The sequence below is a fragment of the Eptatretus burgeri genome, chromosome 4 (genome assembly GCF_056783735.1).
Source record: "Eptatretus burgeri isolate ZD-2024b chromosome 4, Ebu_testis_v1, whole genome shotgun sequence".
Taxonomy (NCBI): Eukaryota; Metazoa; Chordata; class Myxini; order Myxiniformes; family Myxinidae; genus Eptatretus; species Eptatretus burgeri.
Window position 1 is genome coordinate 134160349 of NC_140964.1, and position 26642 is coordinate 134186990.

General features: G+C 44.7%; 1 protein-coding gene across 1 annotated transcript in view; it reads right to left on the minus strand.

The window, feature by feature from the left end:
- LOC147029162 (uncharacterized) overlaps positions 1 to 26000 on the minus strand; it is a 341518-nt gene extending 315518 nt beyond the window's left edge. The window contains exons 1-3 of the mRNA XM_085880090.1: positions 25809 to 26000; positions 22202 to 22336; positions 21811 to 21920 (exon numbers count right to left, since the gene is read on the minus strand). Of these exons, the coding sequence (XP_085736216.1) occupies positions 21811 to 21920; positions 22202 to 22336; positions 25809 to 25918 (355 nt within the window). The 5' untranslated portion in view covers positions 25919 to 26000. The remainder of the gene's footprint in view (positions 1 to 21810; positions 21921 to 22201; positions 22337 to 25808) is intronic.
- Between the last annotated feature and the right edge of the window lie 642 nt (positions 26001 to 26642).

The window sequence follows — 26642 nt, forward strand, 5'->3', positions numbered from 1 at the left end:
CGGTTAGAATAGGTGTACCATATCCCTGTGTGTCGTAAGAGGCGACCAGGGTTGCGTCAGGAAGGGCATCCGGCGTAAAACCTATGCCAAATCATTATGCGGACAACAAAACGAATTTCCATCCCGGATCGGTCGAGGCCCGGGTTACCACGACCGCCACCGGAACCGGTGGTCAGCAAGGTACCAGTGGAAATTGTGCTACTGCTGGGCGAAGGAGGAGAAGGAGACGGGGAGGGCGAGTGCGGAGGCAGGGGGAGAGGGGGAAGGGTAGAAGTGTGGAGGTGAGAGTTGGAACTCTGAATGTTGGGACGATGACTGGCAAAGGGCGAGAGTTGGCTGATATGATGGAGAGAAGAAAGGTGGACATACTGTGTGTACAAGAGACCAAGTGGATGGGGAGTAAGGCGAGGAGCATTGGAGGTGGTTTCAAACTGTTCTACCATGGTGTGGATGGGAGGGAGAAATGGTGTCGGGATAATCCTGAAGGAAGATCATGTCAAGAGGGTATTGGAGGTGAGGAGAGTGTCTGACCGAGTGATGAGTGTGAAGTTGGAAATTGAAGGGGTGATGATGAATGTCATCAGTGCATATGCCCCACATATGGGGTGTGAGATGGAGTATAAAGAAGATTTCTGGAGTGAGTTAGATGAAGTGGTGGAGAGTGTATCCAAGGATGAAAGAGTGGTGATTGGAGCAGATTTCAATGGACATGTTGGGGAAGGGAATAAAGAGGATGAGGAGGTGATGGGAGGTACGGTCTCAACAAGAGAAATGTGGAAGGGCAAATGGTGGTAGAGTTTGCAAAAAGAATGGAAATGGCAGTGGTAAACACGTATTTCAAGAAGAAGGAGGAACACAGGGTGACATACAAGAGTAGAGGAAAGTGCACACAGGTGGATTACATCTTAAGTCGGAGATGCAACCTGAAAGAGATTAGTGACTGTAAGGTTGTGGTAGGGGAGAGTGTAGCTCGACAGCATCGATTGGTGGTCTGTAGGATGACTTTAGAGGTGAGGTTGAGGAAGAGAGTGAGGGCTGAACCAAGGACCAGATGGTGGAAGCTGAAGGAGGAAGACTGTTGCGTGAAATTTAGGGAGGAGGTGAGACAGGCGTTGGATGGTGGTAAAGATGGGTGGGATGATTGGGCAACGACAGCAGAAGTTGTGAGGGAGATAGCTAGGAAGGTACTTGGTGTGACATCTGGACAGAGGAAGGAAGATAAGGAGACTTGGTGGTGGAATGAGGAAGTACAGGAAAGTATAAGGAAGAAGGGGTTGGCGAAAAAGAAGTGGGATAGTCAGAGAGATGAAGAAAGTCGGCAGGAGTACAAGGAGTGGCGTCGAAAAGCAAAAGAGAGGTGGCAAAGGCCAAGGAAAAGGCATATGACGAGCTGTATGAGAAGTTGGATACAAAAGAAGGGGAAAAGGATTTATACCGATTGGCAAGACAGAGGGACCGAGCTGGGAAGGATGTGCTGCAGGTTAGGTGATAAAGGACGCAAATGGGAATGTGCTGACGAGCGAGGAGAGTGTGTTGAGAAGGTGGATGGAGTACTTTGAGGAGCTGATGAATGAAGAAAATGAGAGAGAGAGAAGGTTGGAAGAGGTGGAGATAGTGAATCTGGAAGTGGGGTGGATCAGTAAGGATGAAGTGAGGACTGCTATAAAGAAGATGAAAAGTGGAAAGGCGGTTGGCCCAGATGGTATACCAGTGGAGGCATGGAAGTGCTTAGGAGAGATGGCAGTGGGGTTGTTAACCAGATTGTTTAATAAAGTCTTGGAAAGTGAGAGGATGCCGGAGGAGTGGAGATTAAGTGTACTGATTCCGATTTTCAAGAATAAGGGTGATGTGCAGAGCTGTGGAAATTACAGAGGGATAAAGTTGTTAAGCCACACCATGAAGTTGTGGGAAAGAGTAGTGGAAGCTCGGTTGAGAGGAGAGGTGACGATCTGTGAGCAGCAATATGGGTTTATGCCAGGAAAGAGCACCACTGATGCGATGTTTGCTTTGAGAATGTTGATGGAGAAGTATAGGGAAGGCCAGAAAGAGTTACATTGTGTGTTTGTGGATTTAGAGAAAGCTTATGATAGGGTGCCAAGAGAGGAGTTGTGGTATTGTATGAGGAAGTCAGGAGTGGTGGAGAAGTATGTGAGGATCGTGCAGGATATGTATGAGGACAGTGTGACAGCGGTGAGGTGTGCCGTAGGCATGACGGACCGGTTTATGGTGAAGGTGGGATTGCATCAAGGATCGACTCTGAGCCCTTTCCTATTTGCAATGGTGATGGACAGGTTGACGGACGAGATCAGACTGGAGTCTCCATGGACCATGATGTTCGCGGATGACATCATGATCTGTAGGGAGAGTAGAGAGCAGGCTGAATCGAGCCTTGAGAGATGGAGGTACGCACTGGAGAGAAGGGGAATGTTAGTCAGTCGGAGTAAGACGGAGTACATGTGCGTAAATGAGAGGGAGGGTGGTGGTATGGTGCAGTTGCAAGGAGTTGAGGTGGGGAAGGTGGATTGGTTTAAATACTTGGGATCAACTGTCCAAAGTAACGGAGAGTGTGGGAGAGAAGTGAAAAGAGAGTGCAGGCAGGATGGAGTGGGTGGAGAAGAGTTGCAGGAGTGATTTGTGACAGAAGGGTAGCTGCAAGAGTGAAGGGGAAAGTATACAAGACGGTAGTGAGACCAGCTATGTTGTATGGTTTGGAGGCGGTGGCACTAACAATAAGACAGGAAGCAGAGCTGGAGGTGGCAGAGCTAAAGATGCTGCGATTCTCGTTGGGAGTGACGAGGATGGATAGGATAAGAAATGAGTGTATTAGAGGGACAGCACAGGTAGGACGGTTTGGAGACAAAGTGAGAGAGGCGAGATTGAGATGGTTTGGACATGTGCACAGGAGGGAAACGGAGTATATCGGGAGAAGGATGTTGAAGATGGAGCCGCCAGGCAGGAGGAGAAGAGGAAGGCCAAAGAAGAGGTTCATGGATGCAGTGAGGGCGGACATGAGGGTGGTTGGAGTGTCAATGGAAGATGTGGAGGATAGAGCAAAATGGAGACCGTTGGTCCGCTGTGGCGACCCCTAACGGTACCAACACGAAAGATGAAGAAGAAGAAGAAGATATATATATATATATATATATATATATATATATATATATATATATATATATATATATATATATATATATATATATATATATATATATATAAAAAAAAATCAGGCGAAAAAAAGAAACATGCCCTTGGGACATCCCATTTGCAATGGAGCTGCGAAATCAAGTCACCTGCAAACTAAACACACCACAAGGGTGTGTTCCTTTTGAATGAATAGCCAGGAATTTGGAGTTGACCGTAAAGCATGCTGATTGCTTTGCTGATGGATGGGTAGGCAATACATCAACTGATAAAGTTTTGACAACGTGTCATTCAAAATGTCCAGAAGTGCAGTTTGGATCTATTTTGGGAAGGTTAAAGAAGACAGTTCGAAAGTTGCATGCTCACTTTGTTCATTAGACATTGCTCATCACTGTAATATGTCCAATATGCGAAAATATTTGAAAACCAAACATGGGAGAGAGTACCTATTAGTGATGGTTGAGAATGCAGATTCAACAAAACCAAAGTCTGCAACAGCAACAAGTTCGGTTTCACAATCGACATTTGAAAGCACTTTCACCCCTGCAACGCTCAGGAACGCTGCCTTCCCTTCCCCTCATGCTGCCTTCCCTTCCCCTCACGCTGCCTGTCTTCTCCTCACATTGCCTTACCTTCCCCTCAAGTTGCATTCCCTTCCCCTCATGCTGCCTTCCCTCCCCCTCACGCTGCCTTCCCTTCCCCTCACGTGGCCTTCCCTTCCCCTCACGTGGCCTTCCCTTCACCTCACACTGCCTTCCCTTCCCCACAAGTTGCCTTCCCTTCCCCTCAAGTTGCCTTCCCTTCCCCTCACGCTGCCTTCCCTTCCCCTCACGCTGCCTTCCCTTCTCCTCATGCTGCCTTCCCCTCAAGTTGCCTTCCCTTCCCCTCAAGTTGCCTTCCCTTCCCCTCATGCTGCCTTCCCTTCCCCACACGCTGCCTGCCCTTCCCCACACGCTGCCTTCCCTTCCCCACATGCTGCCTTCCCTTCCCCTCACATTGCCTTCCCTTCCCCGACCCTCCTAGCTCCCCCACCCCTCCCTCAGTATTCCCGTCAGCGAAGCGACAGGTGGTCATTGCGGGTATTCTAACAATTCAGTGGAAGCCACAATTTATTTGAAAATATAATCCAAATTATGACTTTTTAAAAGTTGTTTTGTAGTTGTTGTTTCGATGTCATACAATCTCTATTTTCATTATTCTTACCCATCCACAGCACCTTACATTCCTTAATGTTAAACTACATCTTCCAATCTTTTGCCCAATCAATAAAAGTATCTCAACTTTCCTGAATCTGTTCACCGACCTCCACTTTTTACCTTAACCCCAGGCTTTGTGCCATGTGCAAATTAGAAATCCACCTCTTAACCACACTGTCAAAGTATTTCATGTAAACCCTCGCCGTCATCAGTACACGTCTAAAGAGGACGACTTATAGCAGTTATCGATAACCAAAGGAAATTCAATTCCCCTAAGATTGGGCGTTTCATGATTACAAGTCAGGATTCATAGCATCAAATACAGATCTCTCTTTTGGGAAGATTATGGGATCAAACCTAATTCGTGACAGTAACTGCGATAAGATTCCTCCCGACTTAAATTTATTCACATTACATAAATGCGATCAAAACTTTGCAGTACTTTTGTCTATGCTGACAAGCTCAATGCCAAACACCAACAGCATTTGATCAACATGTTTTTGGCTCATGAAATTCAGTTCGAATGAAGAAACATTTTTCAGATGAAAACATGACACATAGGATGAAAAAAGCCTCGGAACTCCAACCCCACTCCTCCCAAGCCAAATTTTATCACAATACGGCTTCATTCATGGCCAAAGGGTCCCTGGTGCAGGGTCATTTTACAACTACTTCCTGGAACAAGCAGCAAGACAGACCTCTGCCCAGCTTCTGTGTTCCCATGAAATGTATCCGTGTTCAACAGGCTGCAGACTGAGCTTCAGGGATTTAAAAAAACGAAATACTTTGGCAGCTGGAGCAGGTGGCTGCTTTGGTATCACCCTAATGGGTCAGGTCACAGCTAAGTATAGCAAGCTTAGGGATTGTAATGATTGGCAGGTGTGCAGGTGGTAACAGTAGGGGTTGTCATCAGGAGCTAGCACATTTGAGACACGAGGCAGGAAAGTGCTGTTTCATCCTGGAAGGAAACCATCCCCTGGTGATGGTATTTCCGTAAAGCTCGAGGTGTATGTGCAATGTGGATTTGTCATCAGGAAAGGCTCACTTGAGATTGAATCGTTGCCCTACCTACATAATGGCCCCTACTCCTCTACTGTCTACACAGCAAAACAACTATTCGAAAAAAAATTGTAATCTCGGAACAGCAAGATTAAATCCTGTTTATGCCCGACATTACACATTCATAACTCTTCATCATGTCTTATTTTTAAACATCTACCTTTGTGGAAAATCGAGCTCATAAAACAAGGTATAATGTCCAAATGTAGAACTGGCAATAAGTGTCCACAACCATCCTTGCCATGTTGTGGAACGTCCTCGGAGGACCTCACTGTTTCACCTTTTTTAATTCGCTTTCTCCGCTACCGATTGAGCGATTGACATGAAACTTTCAACATAAGAGCGACTATCCAGGAAGATTTTATTTATTTATGTTTTTACAAAGTTACATGATGATTGGATGGAAAATGCGGCTAGCATTCCTGAAGTCTGTTTTCTGTAAGCATGGGTTGCTGCAGGGTGTTTCACGTATGATGAGGAATAAACGGACAAACGAACCGTCTTCCATGGTTTGGACATTCTGCTAATATAAAACCCAATACTCTCTTTCTCAGAATATCGTTTCTTTATTGAAAATTTCCTTCTTCCAGTTTTCTAGCAGTTTGCAATCAATCATTACGAAGATAACAAATCTGGTTTCTTGAACTACTTTACTCCCATAATGAAGATACCATTATACAGATAGATCAGAGATACCACCATGAAGATGAGAACAGATACCATTATGAAGACACCATATTTGTTGAACTACAATGATTAAGATAGGAAAAACTGATTTCCTGAACTGGCATTATTAGATATACTCTCAGTATATAAAAAAATAGGAACACCTTCCTAATGTTGAGTTGCACCCCATTTTGCCCTCAGCCTCAATTCGTCGGGGCATGGACTCTTCAAGTTGTCGAAAGCGTTGCACAGGGATGTTGGCTCATGTTGATTGCAATGCTTCCTGCAGTTGTCAAGTTGGCTGGTGGTAGATCTCTACTCCAAATAGCTCGTTCCATCTCATCCCACAGATGCTCAATTGGATTGAGATCTGGTGACTGGGCAGGCCACTGCAGTAAGCTGAATTCACTGTCATGTTCGTGGAACCATTCATGGGCAAAGCCTTGTGGCATGTGAGATTATCCTGCTGAAGAAATCAATTTGCACATTGATACACTTCTGCCATGAAGGGATGCACCTGATTGGTAATGATGTTCAGATATCCTGTGTCATTCCAATGTTGCTCCACTTTTATCAGGTGGCCCAATGTGTGCCATGAAAACACACCCCACACCACCACCACCAGTCGATAATGTTGACACATGGAATGACGGATGCATGCACGCATGTAGATTTCTCCATACCATAGTCCTCCCATCAGCATGAAACAGCAACTGGGATTCATCAAACCAGGCAATGATTTTCCAATCCTCCAGTGTCCAGTGTTTTCGTTCCTTAGCCCAATGCAAACGCAGGTTCTTGCTGAAAGAAGTGAACCTTTGTACGGTAGTCGGCTACCACACCCCATTCATGTCAAGGTACGACGAGTTGAGCATTCCTTTAAGGGGCTTTTGACACCATTGTTGTACTGGATTGTCAGTTGACGAACTGTAGCCCATCTGTTGTTCTGCACAATTTGTGTCAGCCTCCTATGGCTCTTTCATCGATGAGCCATTTTTGACCACTGACCTGCTGGTGTTGATATCCTTTGGCTGGATGACCATTCTTTATACACACGGGGAAATTGTTGAGCATTGCAGTTCTTGACACAGTCAAACCGGTGGTGCACCTGGCACCTACTACCATACCCCGTTCAAAGGCAGTTAAATATTTTGCCTTCCCCATTCACCCTCTGAATGGCACACACACACGATCCATGTCTCAATCACCTCAAGGCTTAAAAATCCTTCTTCTTTAACCCATTCCTTCCCCTTAATCTGCACTGATTGAAGTGGATTTAACAGGTGCAATCAATGAGGGATGATAGCTTTCCCCTGGATTCACCTGATCAGTACATTTCATGGAATGAGCAGGTGTTCCGAATGTTTTATTCACTGAGTGTACAGTACTATATTAAAAATACGAAATAATGCATCCTTGGAAACATCATGGAATGCAAACGGGAATAGGTGGCTGGATTAAACAATAAAGGATGTGAAACAGACCAGAAAGAGGTAAGACAAAAACAAATTATTGCATTGAGAAGGAGGAGTGATCACAAAGAAAAAAAACTAGAATGGCAATCGGTAGAGCACACACTCTGCCAGGCTGAGCAGATTACATTTTCTATCCCACTGATAGGCGGATCTGGATCCGGACGTGAACCAAAATCGAATCCGCTTGTTTTTGTCACCTACCCAACTCATCCACCTCATTTTATCATAACTGGTACACAAATTTTTGACATATCATGCGAAGGTAAACATCGTTTTTGCACCTGTCTCTCAATGGTGAACAATCACTTGAAAAAAAAAAATATATATATATATATATAAAATCGGATCCGGATCCAGATCTTCAGTAAAATTGATTAATCTCGTCCTCGTCACACACCCAACCTGTCCATCAAGTTTTGTTCGAATCCGTCCATAACTTTTTGATATATCATGCTTACACGCAAACAAAGAAAGACGTCGTGCATAGCACGATACTCGTGAAATCCATAAAACAAATGAGACCTTAAAAATAATTGGTGGTTGAATTCAATGACCAAACGCACAACTCATCTTCAAATTTCAAGTCAATCAGATGAAAGTGGACAATTTTAGAAATTTGGCCGATGGTCGACATTTTGGCCTTTCCATCCATCCATCGAGACCACGCTCTGTGCAGAGCATTGGTGCTGCCAAAGCAGTCTCCTGGGCTACTGGGCACAATCGTGGACGGGTCGCCACTCAGACACAGGATACCAGCAAGCTGGTACTCATTTAGCTGACCTCGGAAGGATGACAGGCAGAGTCAACCCCACCTGGTATTAATTAAACAGCTGAGCAGGATTTGAACTCAGGATCCGAGGATCCCAAGCCCACCACCCTATCCATTAAGCCAACAACAGGCATATTTTAGCCTATGTTGATCTCAAAAATACTTGTTCGTTGAATTCAGTGACCTGACATGCAAATCTTCTTCAAATTTCAAATCAATCGGATGAAAATTGAGGATTTTATAAATTTGACAAAGTTGTTGACCTTTGGCCTATGTTGACCTTTTGACCTCAAAAACAATAGGCTTCGTGCTTATGACAAACTCTACCAGGTGGTGAAGTTTTGTGAAGATCGGATTAAAATTGTGACCTGCAGGAGAGTGACATACAAACAACCAAAGGGACAGACAGAGACGGACAAAACAATGCACAAGGCCAACCAATATACAGTTCTTGAAAAAAAATCTTCGATTTTCACAAGTAACAAACAGACAAACAGGGGTCAATATATCATCTCTGTCTACCTTCGGTGGTGGAGGTAACACAGAGTCCTCATCGATATAAATACATGGAAGAAGCAAAGATGGATAAGGTATGCCCTTCCTCTTTATGTCAGTGTTCATAACAAGTCACGGATGTGCAGGTTAGCGAAGAAGCCTCCAAAGCCCGTCACCACCTGGGCATCCTCAATCATGGAAAGTACTCCCTTGGCCCACCTGAGCTCCTGACCACGTACAAAACCTTATCTGCAGCATGATGGACTACTGCTCTCCCCTCTGGACTGGTGCTCCTGCTTCTCAACTTTCTCAGCTTCACGCTGTGGAAACCAACGCATTTAGGCTCATTGGTATCTCCTGTGATGAGGCTGAGTCTTTGGGCCTCTCGCTCTCTCACCGCAAGCAGGTCGGTGGTCTTTCTGTCTTCTACCATCTCTTCTCTGGTCTCTCCCCCCTCTTCTCTCTCTGAGATATGTCGCCCCCCTCCCCCCATATTTTCGCAGAGCGCTCAAGGTCCTCCAGCAACCCCCTTCTGGTGAAACCACCAAAATCAAGAATCACTGCTCACCTTCACTCTTTTTCCCCACCTTTGGAACAAACTCCGACACTCTCATCAATCCCACTCATCCTTCCAGGTGTTCAAAACAGCTGTTCACCACCACTTCTTATCTTCCCCCATCCAAAACCACAATCTTTTTTACCCCCGCTAATCCACCCCAAACCCACCTCCTTCAATTTCCTTGCTTTCCTTCCTGAAAGTCCTTGTAGTGCAAGGACCTGAAAGTCTGAGATGTATCAGTAGTTCATGCTAATGCATGCAAACATGGGTGCCCCAGGGAGTGGTTAAGCAGAGTCACGCGACCCGCCCATGTTCCGATGCTGTGTTCTGCTGTGTTGTGCCAGTGTCCGGATTAAACCTGTTGTTCCCACTTCAGAGCCTTCGTCCCTGTCTAATGAGTACATCACAAAGTCCATCTTGAATATCCTATGTTCCCAGCCCCATCCCTTTCCTTTCCACAGATCTCCTAACATCTCAGTTCCCCAATGTTTTGTCATTCCCTCTCCCAGGCCTCGTCTCCTGCTGCCCTTCTTATACTGACTTTGTGTTGGCTCTCATACGAGCCTCGACATTGTATATTAAAAAAAGAGCAAATTACAGACTTCATCTTGCCTTTGTGCAGGGAGAGAGAGAGAGAGTCAATGTAAAAACAGTTATGGTACAGTGTTGGAAGGGTTTGCAAGGCTCGTAGGTGGAGCACTTGACAAATCAGGTTCAGAATATCAACGACGCTGAAGCTTTAGATGATTATGGCACGGGAAACAAGAAAAGATGATTCCTGATGAGACATTCATGGCACGAGAAGACACATTTGCTTTTGCTCTGACGTACTCATACGACGAGGCCAATTCTGAAAAGAAGAAGCAAAACTAAATTTATTGACTTCTTCACGATTGCTTCATCAATCTTCTTGAATGTGCCCCCCTCTCATACACCTTTTATGTCCATCTCTAATATTCTCCCAGGTAAACACAAGGAAATCAGACGCAGGTGGATGGCATTAACCCCATCATGCCCTGTGTCCCATCAGCACCACATCAAATAAGAAAATGCAAAAAAAAAAAAAATTTTTTTTTTAATTAAGTGTTTTTTGTGGGTTTATTTTTTGTCATTTTTGTACTTTTTTTTGGTTTGTTTGTTTTTCCTCAGGGGAGAGGTCACAGGCTTGGGCAAAAAACACACATCAACCACACAACCCCCCTTGAGACTGACCCCCACCAACAGCACTCCGAACACATACACACAATCACCCATCAATGCTTAAACTACCAAAGAGTCCTCCCAACATCCCGATACCCCTCTATCTCCATAACTTCCAGGTACCTATCGAACTCTAATTTAAACTTATCGACTTTTTCTGCTGCCACTACCTTTCCAGGGAGACCATTCCATGCATTAACTACTCTCTGAGTGAAAGTCCCCTGCCTTACTACCATCTTCACTCTCCTCTTCTTTACTCTCAGGCTGTGGCCCCTGGTCCCATCACTGTCTACTCTGTTGAATAATTCATCTGTACTTATTTTATCTCCACCTTTCATTCTCTGAAACATCTCAATCATATCTCCTCACAACCGCCTCCTTTTCAGTGTATGAAGCCCTGTCTCCTTCAGCCGCTCCTCATAGCCGAGTCTAGCTCGGCCTGGAATCAATCGAGTAGCCCTTTAACGAACCCTCTCCATGGCATCTATGTCCTTCCTGAGTTGTGATGACCAAAACGGCACACAATATTCTAGATGTGGCCCTCACTCAATTCCTGTACAATGTTAACACCACCTCTTGATTTATAAATGATCCCCCTCCGAATACAACCTAAAACCATATTTGCTTGACGTATAGCACTGGGCTGCCTGCTGACCTCCCCGTATCTATTACCACCCCCAGATCCCTCTACTGTGTGACACGCTCCAAAATTACCCCTTCCATCCTGTAATCTTTATTTCCATTGTTCTTTCGCATCCCCAACACCTTACACTTGTTCAGGTTAAATTCCATCTCCCAATCTTTGACCCAATCTATACAAGTATCAATACTTTCTTGTATCTGATCACCACCCCTTATGCTAGCCACCTCACCTCCAAGCTTTGTGTCATCTGCAAATTTGGAAAGCCAACTTTTTTGTGTGTGTGTGTGCAATGTCAAGGCTCATATGAGAGCTAACACAAAGAGCTCACAACAAGGGCAGCAGGAGAGAAGAGGGTTGGGAGAGGGAAGCACAAAACAATGGGGAACGCGTGGTATACAAGATGGACATTTCAGGGACTTTCAGGAAGGAAAGCAGGGAATTTGAACAAGGTGGGTTTGGGATGGATTAACGGGGAGAGAAAAGATCGAGGATTTGGATGGGGGAAGATATGATATGGTGGTGAACAGCTGTTTTGAAGAACTGGAAGAATGAGTGGGATTGAAGAGAGTGTGGGAGCTTGTTCCAATGGTGGGGAAAAAAAAAGAGGAATGAAAGAGTGAAGGTAAGCAGTGATTGTTATTTTGGTAGTTTTACCAGAACGGGGTTGTTGGCGGATCTTGAGCACCCTGCAGAAATACGGGGGGGGGACATATCTTAGACAGAGCGGGGGGAGGGGTGGGAGCGAGGCCGGAGAGGAGACGGTAGAAGACAGAAAGACCACCGACCAGAGAGTGAGAGACCCAAAGACTCAAATAATGATCCCAACCACATCAAATATGAAAATGCAAAAAAAAAATTCTTAATTTTAATTAAGTAAATAATGAGTAGTTATGGTCTGGGTCCTGATTCTTGAGGTACCCCATGACTTAAGTTCTCCCAGTAAGGCATCCTCCCACTAAGCTAGTTTGCAATCCAATTATTTACCTGACCAGCCACTCCACAAGCCCTCACTTTGGCTAACAACCTCCGATGTGGTATCTTGAAAAATGCCTTCTTAAAATGTAGATATACGATGTCCACTGCCTTTCCATCATCCACCCAATCAGACACTGCTTCATAGAACTCTAAAAGATTTGTTAAACAGGAACTACCTTTGGTCAACCCATGCTGACTACCTTTAAATGGTTGCTCATCCGGTCCTTAATGTCTCCAACACCTTCCCCACAACTGAAGTCAAACTAACAGGTCGAGTTTCCCAATTATTCTCTGGATCCTTTCTTAAATAATGGTGTTCCATTTGCTACTCTCCAATCCTCCAGTACCTCTCCAGACTCCAATGAACTATTGAAAATATCCGTTAATCTCTCGCTAACCTGCCCAGCCACCTCCATCAGTACTCTTGGGTGCATATTATCTGGACCCAGATCCCTTATCTACTCTTAGATTTCAAAGCTGTTCCTTCATTTCCTCCACTCCAACCTGGATCTTGTGTAAAAGCCCTTCCTCACCTCCTCGATAGATACTCTCAGCTCTTGACAATTCTCCTGACTATTCTTGTGTCAACATTGAAGCAAAATACCTGTTTAATAAGCCTGCCATCTCACTTTCATCACCAACCACTCTCCCAGTGCTATTCCTCAATGGGCCCACACTGGTCCTAACCTGTTCTTTTCCCCTGATATACTTAAAGAAAGACTTGCTGTTATGTTTAACATTCTCAGCCATGTCCTTCTCATACTCTCTTTTGGGTTGCCGAGTTATTTTCTTGACTTGCCTCTGTTTACTCCGATAGTGAATCCCCCATAATCAATACTCTTCCCTTCCACATGCCCTTTGTAATTCATCATGTGCTCCTCCTTCCTCTTCTTCCTTCATACCCGGAGCCCTATAAAAGCATCCTACCATTACCTGACTGTTTTTTACAATCTCTAATCTCTAATCTTGCTCGTCAGGTCAGGTTTGATCTGTGACCTGCTACAGGTACCATGTAAACCTGTACTAACCTGTTCCATGGTCGGGTTGGCGGCGACTAAACCGTCTCCCCCACCAGGTTTTCTGGTGAGGAGGCTGTTTGGATATGGACACCCAGCAGGATTAAAAACAAAACCTGTCAAAGGGCGGAGGAGCTCCTTGTGAGCCAACGGCCATCCATATCTAGTGCCCAACTGTGTCTGCGGACGTCTTCCTGCAGTTGAGTTACTTCTTATTAGGAGGTTGGTGGCAGGATTTGCACTCCGGCCACCGTAAAACGCTTCATTCCGCAAAACGCAAAAACGCAAAAAAATCTGAAAACCCACTCCGTGGGAGTACCTCCTGTGCAGCTTCCCTTCGCAGGGCAGCTCACCGGATGACGGGATTGGGGCAAAGCCTTCGGGACCCCCAATCTTTGATAGGAGGGAAACCACGGGGTAACATCCCTGGGTCAGATTGCGGGAGAGTGTGTCGGAGTGGTGCTGAGGTGTCGTCCACCAGACGGCGGTCTCCTTGGGTTAACCTGAGGCGGTCCCTTCGGGTGGGTGCCTGGAATGTCCTATCCCTAAGAGAGGATGATCACCTGTCTCTGTTATCATCTGAGCTCAAGCGTTTGGACATCGGGATTGCAGCTCTCTCTGAGGTTCGGAGACCGGATTGCGGCGAGATAATGGTGGGTGGTTACACCTACTATTGGTCTGGTCGCTCTGATGGTTACCATACCCAAGGAGTTGCTGTAGCTGTGTCCAATAAGCTGACCCCAATGATAATTGAGGTAACACCGGTCAACGAGCGTATTATGAGATTAAGGATTCGTCACTCCTTAGGTGTCATTTCCCTGGTCTCTGTTTATGCTCCGACTGAGGCGAGTGATCTCACCGTGAAGGATGCATTCTACGCCACACTCGAGTCTGTGGTTGATCAGTGCCCCAGACGAGATACACTTCTAGTCTTGGGGGATTTCAATGCATCGACTGGAACTGATAGGGATGGTTATGAGGTGTGTGTTGGTCCCCATGGGTCAGGAACTATGAACCAGAATAGCACTAAGTTCCTTGACTTTGCAAGAAGTCATGGACTTAGGGTGGCTGGTTCATGGTTTCAGCGCCCGCAAGCTCATCGCTGGACTTGGTATTCCAACGCTGGCGGTGTGGCAAAGGAGATTGACCATGTCCTCATTGACGGTCGTTGGAGGATGATCCAGAACTGCAGGGTCTACCGGAGTGCTCAGTTCCTCAATACTGACCACAGGCTTGTTGTAGCAACTCTAAAGCTGCACCTTAAATCCTGGAGAATGGTACCATCCCAGCCTAGGCTGGATGTTGCCAAGCTCAGGGATGAGAGAGTAGCTGAGGAGTTTGCGAACAGGCTGAGTGGACACTTGGGGGGTCTGGGTGCTTTGGGGGGTCCTGAAGAGTTGTGGAGCACCTTCAAGACCACCGTCCTTGATGTTGCCGGTGGATGCCTTGGAGTTCACCGCAGGGCAAAGAAGAATTTTGTCTCTCAAGGGACACTGGATACCATTGACCAGAGTTGCAGGGCCAGGCTGAATGGCAGAGCTGAGCTGTTCAGGGAGCTGAGGCGTAAAACTGTACGTGCACTGAGGGTGGACAAGGAGGCCTATGTGCGAGGAATCTGTGAGGGGGTAGAGCATCACCTGTGGACAGGTGATTCTCGTCCCGCTTACAGGGGAATTCGCGCATTACGTTCATCCAAGCCCATCCCTTGGAGCACTGCAGTTCGAGCAGAGAGTGGTAGGCTCTTGACAGAGGAGTCTGAAGTGAAGGCCCGCTGGGCCGGTTACTTTGAGCGGTTGTACCAGGCTGATCCCCCAGCTGTCGAGTTGGACGTCAAGGGTGTTACAATCCCTGTTGCTGACCCTCGAATCAACTGTGGTCCACCATCGCTTGTGGAAACACGGGCTGCGGTGAACCAGTTGAAACGGGGCAAAGCTCCAGGGATCTGTGGCATCCATGCTGAACTTCTCAAGGCTGGTGGAAATGCTGCACTCCTGTCGTTGCATGCAGTTTTGTGCTCTGCCTGGAACACAGGCATCATCCCAACTGACTGGAAGAGGGGCCTTGTTGTTCCTCTCTGGAAAGGGAAGGGTGATCGCCAAGACTGCAACAACTACCGAGGGGTGACGCTGCTCTCAGTGCCGGGCAAGGTCTTTGCTCGGATAATTCTCGAGAGGGTTCGCCACCATCTGCTTGAGCACCAGCGTCCAGAGCAGTCAGGCTTTACACCAAAGAGGTCAACGATTGACCGTATCCTTGCACTTCGTGTCCTCACCGAACACAGACGAGAGTTTCGGCAGGGGCTGCTTGCAGCCTATGTTGATCTCTGTAAAGCGTTCGATTCAGTGAATCAGGATGTCCTCTGGAGGATTCTTGGTCTTCGTGGGGTGCCACCGAAACTGATCGATCTGATGTCTGAACTCTACTCTGGTACTGAGAGTGCTGTGAAGTGTGGTGGTACCATCTCTGACTTATTTCCAGTTGTTACTGGAGTTCGTCAGGGATGTGTACTTGCCCCCACACTTTTCAGCACTTGTATGGACTGGATTCTAGGGAGGATGTCGGAGAGATCAAGTTGCGGTGCATTTTTGGCAATGTCAAGATCTCGGACCTTGATTTTGCAGATGATGCAGTCATCTTTGCGGAGACTTTAGACATCCTCTTGGGGGCCCTCGAGGTGCTGAATGAGGAGTCGGAGCCGTTGGGATTACGGATTTCTTGGGTCAAAACTAAGATCCAGGCTTTCGGTGACATCTTGGATGCTGCTGTCCTGTCTGTGTCTGTTTGTGGTGAGGATGTTGAGGTCGTGGATAGATTCACTTACCTTGGCAGTGATATTCATGTCTCCGCAGGTTGTGAGCCGGAGGTCAATAGACGTCTGGGTCGGGCCTGGGGAGTCATGGATTCACTGGATCATGGGGTGTGGCGCTGCCGGTACCTGTGCGGGAGGACGAAAGTCTGAGTCTTCAGGTCCTTGGTACTTCCAGTCTTGCTCTATGGGTGCGAGACTTGGACTTTGACCAAGGATCTGAGACGGAGACTTAATTCCTTTGGTACCAGGACTCTTCGGAGAATCCTTGGCTATCGCTGGTCGGATTTTGTGTCCAACGAGCGGTTGCTGAGAGAGACTCGGATGAGATTTGTTACCTGCATAGTCCGTGAGCGTCAGCTGCGGCTGTATGGACATGTGGCTCGTTTTCCTGATGCTGATCCTGCTCACCAGATTCTCTCAGCGAGGGAGTCTCATGAGTGGAGGAGGCCAGTGGGCCGACCACGTGCCTCATGGTTGCAGTAGGTTGACCATCATCTCAAGGAGATGGGGATGGGCCTGGCATCTGCCTGGGGGATGGCCAGACGGAGGCCCCTGGAGTACCGGCGGAAAGTGGACGCAGCGACGCGCTGTTCTGGCACATGCTCCCATACCTGACCTGAATCTCTACCCATACAGAATCCTCAACATTTATTCCTTCCATAATGTCACCCCTTTCTCTTGATACAAAGCTGTCCTTTACCCAGATTGCTACTCCTTCTCCTATTCTCTCCTTCCCATCACATTGATACACCTTGTAGCCATCTAATCCTGTCCTCCAGTTACTCTCCTCATTAAACCATGTCTCACTCACTGCAACTATATCGTACTCCTCGCTATCGACTTTGGCTTCAAGCTCTTCCATCTTATAATTTAAACTTCTGGCATTGGTAGAGAATATATTTAACTTTTCTCTTCCTGAAATTCTATTTTCTTGCCTGGCCTTACTCATCACAATTCCTTCATCCGTTCCTTCCTTTATAGCTTCCCCACCCTCTGCTGACCTAAAAAAAAAAGCCTGAATTCCTTCCTCAATGATTCCCACTGCTTCATAAATGTAAAACCTTCCTCCCTACACCATTCTTCCAGCCATCGGTTGATATCTATTGCTCTGTTCATAATTTCTATATTGTTTCCTGATCTTGGGAGAATCCCAGAAAACATGACCTCACAACCATTTGCTTTCAGCCGCTTCCCCAATATCCTGTATCTATTATTCAAAACCTCCTGAGTAAACTTTCCATACATCATTCGCACCAAGGTATACCACAACCAACTTCTTCCTCCCATGGCCTGATACAATATCGTTTCCCCTTCCTTCAATGTCCCCAACTCCCGCTCTTTCAAAACTACACAGAATTCTATATCTGCAATCCTTCCTGCAGAATGAAGAATCTACATATTTAATCATCTCATCACCCACAAAAACTGTCTCCCATACCTCATGTCTACCAATGTATATTGCTGCACCTTCACCACTACCTGCACCTGCTGCACCATCACCACTGCCCGCACACCATTGCCTGCGCTCTCTGCACAAACACCACTGCCTGCACATTCTGCACAAACACCACTACCTGCACCTGCTGCACCAACACCAGTGCCTGCACCCACTGGCAGACACCACTGTCTGCACCTACTGCACAATCAACACTGCCTGCACCTGCTGGACTGACACCACTGCCTGCATCCGCTGCACCGTCACCACTTCCAATATCCTCAGCAACCTCACTCCACAACCGTAATCAACTATTATCTCCAAATTTCTCACATTCTGCTGTTTGCTGCCAATGATCTAGCCAGTACTTCAACCTCATAATAACCATCCTCAAATGGTCCGTTTCCTCACACTTCCTACAACAGTAATACCCCTCTGCTTCCCTTATTGTTGACGTGGCCCACATTGAGCATCTATCACTGCGGTAAACTACAGGTTTGTTTTCCGATTCATGTTCAAAATATAACATTCAATTCAAATCAAGTTGTTCCTCGATTATAGACTGATGTTTTTGGATGGGCGGATGGACAGACAGAAGTGAACCAATTGCTTAACCCCACTTTTCGCTTGCGCAAGATAATTGCTCTGAATTGAAGCCATCAACGACACAAGATGTTGTGCAATTATATTTTTGTATTTCCGTGCTCTGTTTCCCCCTCCATCTCCATGCACTTGGATGTGATCTCCGATCGCTACTTTGAGGTGAGTGTAAAAGGAGTGATAAGAGACGCGAGAGGAGCTGCAATGAGACAACGCATGACAGAGAAGGTTAGATCTCCAGCGAACTATGTGGGATTCTTGAGAGACTCGAAGAAGGAAGAGTTGAACCATTACATATACTTGCCACAGCTGTGTCCAATATCCAAATGACAACACACAAAGACCTCTTCATTACCTCTTCCTCATTAGTCATCCACATTGGATCAAGTGCCCGGATGGAGGGACACTGTAATCACAAAGTGGCGGACAGCCAGATGATGGTCCCCCTCAATGCCATCGGATCGATGATGGGGTGGCAACATGGATCCAATTCATCGCTGCTGGAAATGTTACCTGGATCAACATCGAAGAGCTCTACGATTCTTTGGGACCAATGGCGAAAGCTCTCCCTCTCTTCAATGCATTCACCGGCTGTGTAGTTACATCTTTCTTTGGAGAAAAAAAGGCAAGATATCCTTTGCAAACACCTTGAAAAGGAACCCCAGGTTCACCGAAATGTTATGGCAGGTAGAACACTTCATGGAGGTTGAGGAGAATTGTGATCTCTTTGAAGAAATCCAGAAGTTTGTCGTTCAGGTGTACGACTCGAAAGAAGAAGAGACACACGACATCGACATCTTCAGGAAGAAGGCATTCTGCCAAGGAAAGAGGGATATGTCTCAAATTCCTCGCACAAAAGATACCCTTCTCCAACACACCCAATGCTCCATCTTCCAGGCCAGCATTTGGATGTCCTCCCATGAAGAATTGCTCCCATAGATGGCCCCATAAAAGTTTGGGGTGGAAGAAGAAGGAAGCGGGTAAGGGAGGGGCAGCGCAGTGGATAACGAAGCCCACCCTCTCACAAGCGGCGAATATGTTCATCGAATGTGCCTGCAAGATGGGGTGCGACACAGGAGGGTGTCACTGCAATAAGAAAGAAGTGGGGTGCTCGGACCTCTGCCGATGCCGATGCTGCAAATGAGGCTTACACATGAATTTGTGATCAAGTTTGTCATCCCGATTTTCCTTTCGTTGTCCGAGAATATGTTACAAAATTGAAGTTCATCCAGAAATTAAAGAAAGTTTGGCAAATAATGGGTTTTGCTCAGTTCTAAATAACTGATTTATTATCTTGCTTGGTCTTGAGAAGAGCTTTCATATGATGCATTTTTTGTGACAATCAATCCTTAAACATGGAAGTAACAAGATTCCCCCCTCTCAGGGGAGCCCTGGGACCCTCCAGGAGCATAAGGGGGCAATTCTTTTTGAAAGCATCCTCAACAATACATTTCCAAAGAAAAATTGCTTTTGGCACAACCTGTAAATGTCCCATCGTCCTGAACCCCCATGAAAAGGAATCCGTTGCAGAACATTAGTGATCTCGACCATGTTTGGACAACATTATGAGAGCTGTCCACCAAATGTAGGACAATAACCACCACTAAGGTTTTAAACCCCCAACGTACAGTAGATTTGTTAGTTCCCCCTTACTCTTCTGTCGCATCTCACTCGTGTATCATTGATACATTCAACATGACACAGCTGCTTACCCTATTTCCTACAACAAACACAGTTATTAAAAGTCACCGGTTGCCTTAACGACAATATAACATGTACATCTCTCGAGCGGATGCATATCTGACCAAGATTCATTTCCAAATTCAGACATCCGGTTTCATAAACTCAGACGATCAAGGGGCTTAGCAATCCATAGATTATGGCAGGAATTTTGAATTTGGCCATCGTACAAGCAGAAATGTCTTCCCTTGCAAAATATGGCCTGAGGTCAAATACAAAGGAGGAAATAATTAAAACAAGCAAAATAAATCGAAACTATAAAACTAGTAAATGCTACCGCACAAAATATACACCTCAATGTCTCCTCCAAAGGAGGGTGTAATCTTTTTTTTTTTCTTCTTTTTTTTTTTTTTACAGGATGGAAAGCTCATAGTGGAGTTGCCACACACGACTGTTGTAGACGAGACAAACACAGCCACTGGGATTGGGGAAGCGCCGTCACTTCCTGGGGCACTCTGGGTACCAGAGATGACACAACAATGGCGTCGACTTTCTCACTGCACTCAGTGGAGCATTCCCCAAAAAATTAATTTCCTCCTCCGCATGGATGCCAACCTTCCAAATACTGAACATCAAGCAAGGAAGCAGCACATACCTTTTTTAAAGTCTTTGGTATGAACATGGTTGTAGGATCACATAAAGAATCACATCCACTCAAACAAGACAGCTGAAAGGTGACGACGGTGACCTCACATCTATCATGAGCACAATATAAAATCCTCGTGTATGGATCTTAATCAAAGCAACACAAAAATCCCTTGATTATGCACACACACACTCTCTTTCTCAGGCGAAAGTGCGTGGTCCGTTCAAACGTTGACTCAACCATTGCCGAGGGGACACTTTTGGAGGAAATGATGAACCAGGAAGTGCAGACACGAGGCGATCATCTTTGCAACAGCAGCAGTTGCATTTCCAAACTTGCCTTCCTTTCTGATATTCAGTTTTGGGTGGACTGTTTGATATTTCAAATTGACACTCAAACTTTCATTTATAAATCGCTGGTGTAAACTATGTACATAGTCAATTGAAATGCTTCTTTTTTTTTTTTCCTATCTTAAGCGCCGTTTCTCACTTGCTTTTTGAAAACACAAATGGCGTGTACAACGTCGGCGCCTTATAATTTGCTGAAGGTTGGAACAAAACCGGCGAGCGGTTCATCAAAATTTATCATCCACACCTTGCTCTTGAAGGGCGTTTGAATACGTTTCAGAACAACCACTTTAGTGGCAGTTACAAGGCCCTCAATTTGCTTTGTCCGTCACAAAAAGCCATTTCCATCACCGGGCCATTACAAATTCTCCACTCCAATCTATTCACAATGGGCTGTGGGGGATGTGCCCACGCTCTCACCACAGTCCCAACTATCCCCATAGCTATCAAACTTCTACGTCAACCCTTTGTGCGAAGACGTATGGAAGGCTATCTGGAATCGAGCAACACAAATGGAACATCGAAGCCGAACTCAGACCACACAAATCAAGAAAGTTGCTGTGCGCCAGTCCAACCAGTGTGGATGTGAGTTTCAGCAGAGTGTGTCGTCACATTCCTGCGTCCAAGTGTGAGCTGCTCCTCTGAGACACGGCTCGGCTCACTCCACGCCTCCTGCCTTTGAAGGCGAGGGAGATGGAGCGAGTCGCTAATTTGACTCCATCTGACCATTCCTAATGATGACTTTAACATTTGCATTTCAAGAATAACTTCAGACCATTCGTCGTTGTGACTCGAAGGAGTTTCTAATGAAACGCGCAGCACGGCCTTGCATCTGAAGATGGGCTACAATGTAAAATATTTATTTTGTGATCATCAGATTTGTGTGTACAATTATAATAATGAATGAATGCTTTAAATCGTTAAATGAAATTCACATATATATGTATATATATATATATATGTTAAAATGTATGGATAGCCAAGTGCATGACAACATTTTCTACAAAAACAAATGGGTGAATGATTCAAATAATATAAGGAGGAATTGATCCTTTAATGAGCAGTTAGACTTCATGTTGAAGTTTCATTCCACACTCACTTTGTTGGCAGCCGTCCTGTCCCTCCTGTTGCATCCATCCTGGACAACACTTGTACAGCATTCGATGTTCCACCTCATAAACTTGTTTGAACGATGTGTAGTAGATGACCCTAAACGAACAGAAAACCACACACGACGTGGCCATTGTTCCAAGCTGAACTTTCCGGAAACAATTCCTTTCAAACATCATTGCAATCATTTGACGAAAAGCCGATTAATTGCCCAAATAAGAAACCACGAAATGATGCATCAATTGTGCAACATATTAAATCTGATAACATCATAAATATCATGAAGAAGGTCGGAAACACGATGTATGATCGATGTTTGTAAAAAAAAATAAAAAAATGTACATTTTTTTTTTTTTTTTTTAAACCCCATCTGGAGGTACCTGCGTTCATAGCCCAAACACCAGCGCTGCCCAATACAGCCCTGTTTCCACACCTTGCTCAAGCGAGTAAACACCTTAGTGCAAGGCTGCCTGCGAGATACTATGGCCAAGGATGTATCGGCACAGACATTGGGCCTGGAACACAAACACGAATGACATTTTCTTAAAAAAATAAATAAAAACATCACCAAAGTACAATTCGGCAATTGTCTTATATATGTATATATGTATATATAATATATGTGTGTCTGAAGCTTATATAATTAAAAACAGCTGCATCAATCCACACAAAAATTTGCAGATACGTTAAGGGTACTGAGAGTCATATCATGGGCAAAAAATTGATGATCCACCCCACAAAGATGAGGACATGACTTGCAATTTTCACCCATGCACGTAGCACAGTGCATGTCGTTTAATGACCCATGACTGATGGAGGGAGAGGGTATTACTAGTCATAGGCCCAAAATAAAACTTTGCTGAACCTCCACCCCCTTCCTCTTCCACCAACTCCGACACCTCATCCTCCTCCTCTCTCACCCCTTCTCCACTCCCAGATGGAGCGAGTCTTTCTAATATATCCGAATGAGTAATAAAAAGTATTCATCACTTGGAAGCCACACAATGTATACAGGTGTCGAGCCTACTTTCCCTCCAGAGGCTCATTATTCAAGAAGCTTTCAGATATAATTATTGAACAGAAAGGACACTCATGAAATAGTATAATCAATATATTTCTGAACCCATACAATAATTTTTAAACATGACACAATAATTATTTAACTTCAACACGACATACAAGACAGCCGGCTTAACCCTCCTATTCTCAAGGCAATATGCACAAGAAAACCAAACTCTACCCTTGAACCAAACAACAAATTAGTCCTTCAACACTGAAGATCAAACCAAAGGTCAGACAACTCTCGGCTCTATAGCAATATACGTGTGTGTGTGTGTGTGTGTGTGTGTGTGTGTGTGTGTGTGTGTGTGTGTGTGTGTGTGTGTGTGTGTGTGTGTGTGTGTGTGTGTGTGTGTGTGTGTGTGTGTGTGTGTGTCCTTCTACATCTGGCTGCATCTATCAATAAATTTCTATATCTATATCGATATCTATATGTACATGCATACATACGTACATACATATAAGCAGGGTATGTCTACATATCGTAAGCAATAACGAACCGTGCTTCCCCATTGTCTCGGGTCGCTCACCTGCATTTTTTCATTTATTTATTTATTTTCATTTTTGGATCCTTCCCGATGGTTCTGTGATTTTTTCCCAGTGTATCGGCTTTGGTTTCCATCAGCCTGCAAAATTTCAGCTTTCTACGTCGCCCGGAAGGTTCCGATCTTCGAGTCAGTGAGTCAATAACATACATATTTATATATATATATATATATATATATATATATATATATATATATATATATATATATATATATATATAAATATATATATATAAAACACATAAAATTGGTGGTTGAGAGGAGGGGGTCATATAATGGTGTTAAGTCTCTAAACCATAATCCCATCACCCATCACCACTTAAAACCAGCATCAGCAAAAAGGACAAGTCTATTAAGAAATGTTGAAATCACAAAAATAACAATAACTGTAATCACTACTCCATTTGGTTGTTCACATTTAGGCTTCAATAATTAATTAATTGTGCATTAAAATTCATTGCAAGCAATCACTGACATTTTATTACCTCCGTCACTGAAGGTGGACGGAAGTTGTTTTTGCCCGTGTTTGTTTGTCTGTGAGCAGGATATCTCAAAACGTTATGGACGGATTCAGATGCAACTTGGTGGACAGGTTGGGTATGTGACAAGGAAGAATTGATTCGGTTTTTGTGAAGATTTTTTTCAGTGATTCTTCACAATTGAGAGATAGGATCAAAAATAACACATTATAATGATATTTCAAAAAATTATGGACAGATTATGACAAAACAAGGTAGATGAATTGGTTCGGTGACAAGAACAAGCAAATTCGATGTTGGTTAAGGTCAGAATCCAGATCCACTGTCATTGTGATACAAAATTTCAACTGTTCAGCCTGGCAGCGGTATGCACTCTATCAAGTGCTGTTCTCGTTGGGGTTTTAGAAGGGGCATCTACCATGTGTAGAAGGGGGCATCGTCATTTTTCTCACCTGGGTGAAAACCAAAAACGAGCATAAAAATTAAAGTATGAACCCCCATTCCATTTATTTGGGGTACTAAGTTGGCCTGTACTATTAAGGAAGAAAGAAAAAAAAAAACATTGAGCAGCTTTATTTAAAATAAATAAATAAATAAATAAATAAAATTAAAAATCACTGAGCAGGTAACAGGTGTGGTTTATATTAGTTTTCAAAAATCCATTGGGACCATACTCTGTGCAGAGCACCAATGCTGCCGAAGCAGTCTCCTGGGCTATTGGGCACAATCGTGGACGGGTCGCCACTCCGACGCAGGATACTCGGATGGCCCAATCATCCCAGCAAGCTGGTACTTTTTTGCTGACCTCAGAAGGATGTCAGGCTGAATCAACCCCACCTGGTATTAATTCAACAGACAAGTGGGATTTTAACTCAGGACCCTAGGATCCCAAGTCCATCCCCTGAACACGGGGATTTAATCCCGAAGAAAGTGGTTTTGTATTTATTATTTGTCAATTTCAGCTTTCATTTTGACATTTAACAGATTAAAAATTCTGATTTATAGGTTAAAAATAATTAATAATTCAGCATTTTATTTTCAATAAAAACTTCATTCATTCATTGCTGCGCAGATCAGACTTCATTCATTGCTGCGCAGATCTACGTTTGCATGTGACGTCATATTTTAAGTGTCTTTAAGTGCGTGATATAGATTAAAGAAGATAGTCTCTGACTTGGATGTAATGCACATTTAATAAGGTATAAAACATTGAAATGTTATGGTGATTTGGGCAACTTTGTCGAATCTTGCCTCAGGCCGGTTGTGCATGCTCGTTGAGCCAGATTGTCTTGAGCATTCCTCAAACCATGGGCCGTGTGGGCAAACACACTCAGGATTGATTGGGCACGGATAACTTTGGCATAATCCACATTCAATGTCCAAAATCAGCTTGTGGTTAAATTACACGTGAAAATATTAGAGACCCACACCCGCACCAATACCCTCTCCACTCTCTTCGGGAACGGGCGAGGATAAACATCAATAAGAAACTACCAAACCGGTGTCTTGCTCGCAACTGGCAAACACACAGAAAAGGGAGTTCTCTTGAACCATTCAGACCAACATTACACCCAGTACGGAAGGAATGCACAAAGACTCAAAACAAAATTACAAACTTTTACACATTTCAGTGACTGCAGCAGCGCTGCCAGGCTTTCCAGAGTCGAACCTCAGCATGTTTGCTGCAAAAGAGAAAGTTTTTAACTTTTTTAAAACTTTCTTTTTTGCTTGGTTGATATGGCAGAGAGCACATAAAACAAAATCCGTCGTGGAGTAGGGTGGGCATTTAATGGAGAGGGAGAGTGAAATACCCGTTTGGAAAGGGAGTGGGGGGCCGGGGGGGGGTGGGTGTCGTACATAGTTACGGTAGTCTTTATGTTCTTCTCTCTGTCACTTCCACTTACATTCCCGGTTGGAGGACACAGCTGCTAAGATTCCAGTGAAGACCCCAGAGCAGACAGAATGTCCACAAGTTTGCGCTCAACATGGTCCAAGTGGAGTAATCCCGGATCATGTCCAATATGCGTCCTCTGGCCAGCACTGCCTGCCTGGAGCTATTACTTCCACACCGTCCTGCTGCAGAGTTCGAGCTTTGCCCCTATTCCTCCCCACCCCAATGCTTCCACCCCACCTTGGCCCAACCCTCCTTTCCCTGTTTAATTCTCAGGCTCCTAGCTCGTAAGCTCAGCTCTATTTACCACCATCCCACATATATACCATCACAACGGGTTCGGCTCCATTGCTTGTTGTTCCTCCCAACCACTTGCATCAAATGTGTCATTCAGAGATCGATTCCATATTCATTCAGATATTGATCTGAGCTTTTTTTCATCGTAATTTGTTTGTTTTTTTTATTAATTCTCAAAGGGAACATAAATGGTGTGTAAATTTTCAACTGAGGTTGAAACTTACAAAGGCTGCGATCAATGAACAAATCTCTTTAATGAGTGTGAAAAAACATTTTGTGGTCTCCAATCATTTCAGCAATTTAAACTGCTATGAGAAAGAGGAAGAATAAGAGTGCTGTAATGATCATCCTGTGTTACTTTCACGAGAGTGGAGAAAAAATAAAAAATAAAAAAACATCCAGTTTTATGAATGAACTTTCGGACCGATGAATGGAGACCCCAAGGCTGATTTGCCGTACATCGCCTCCTGCTGGCGACTGGTGTCCCTTTAATTAAAAAAAAAATAACAATTATACTTAAAAATTTATTGAGTTTATCTGCACTAGAAAA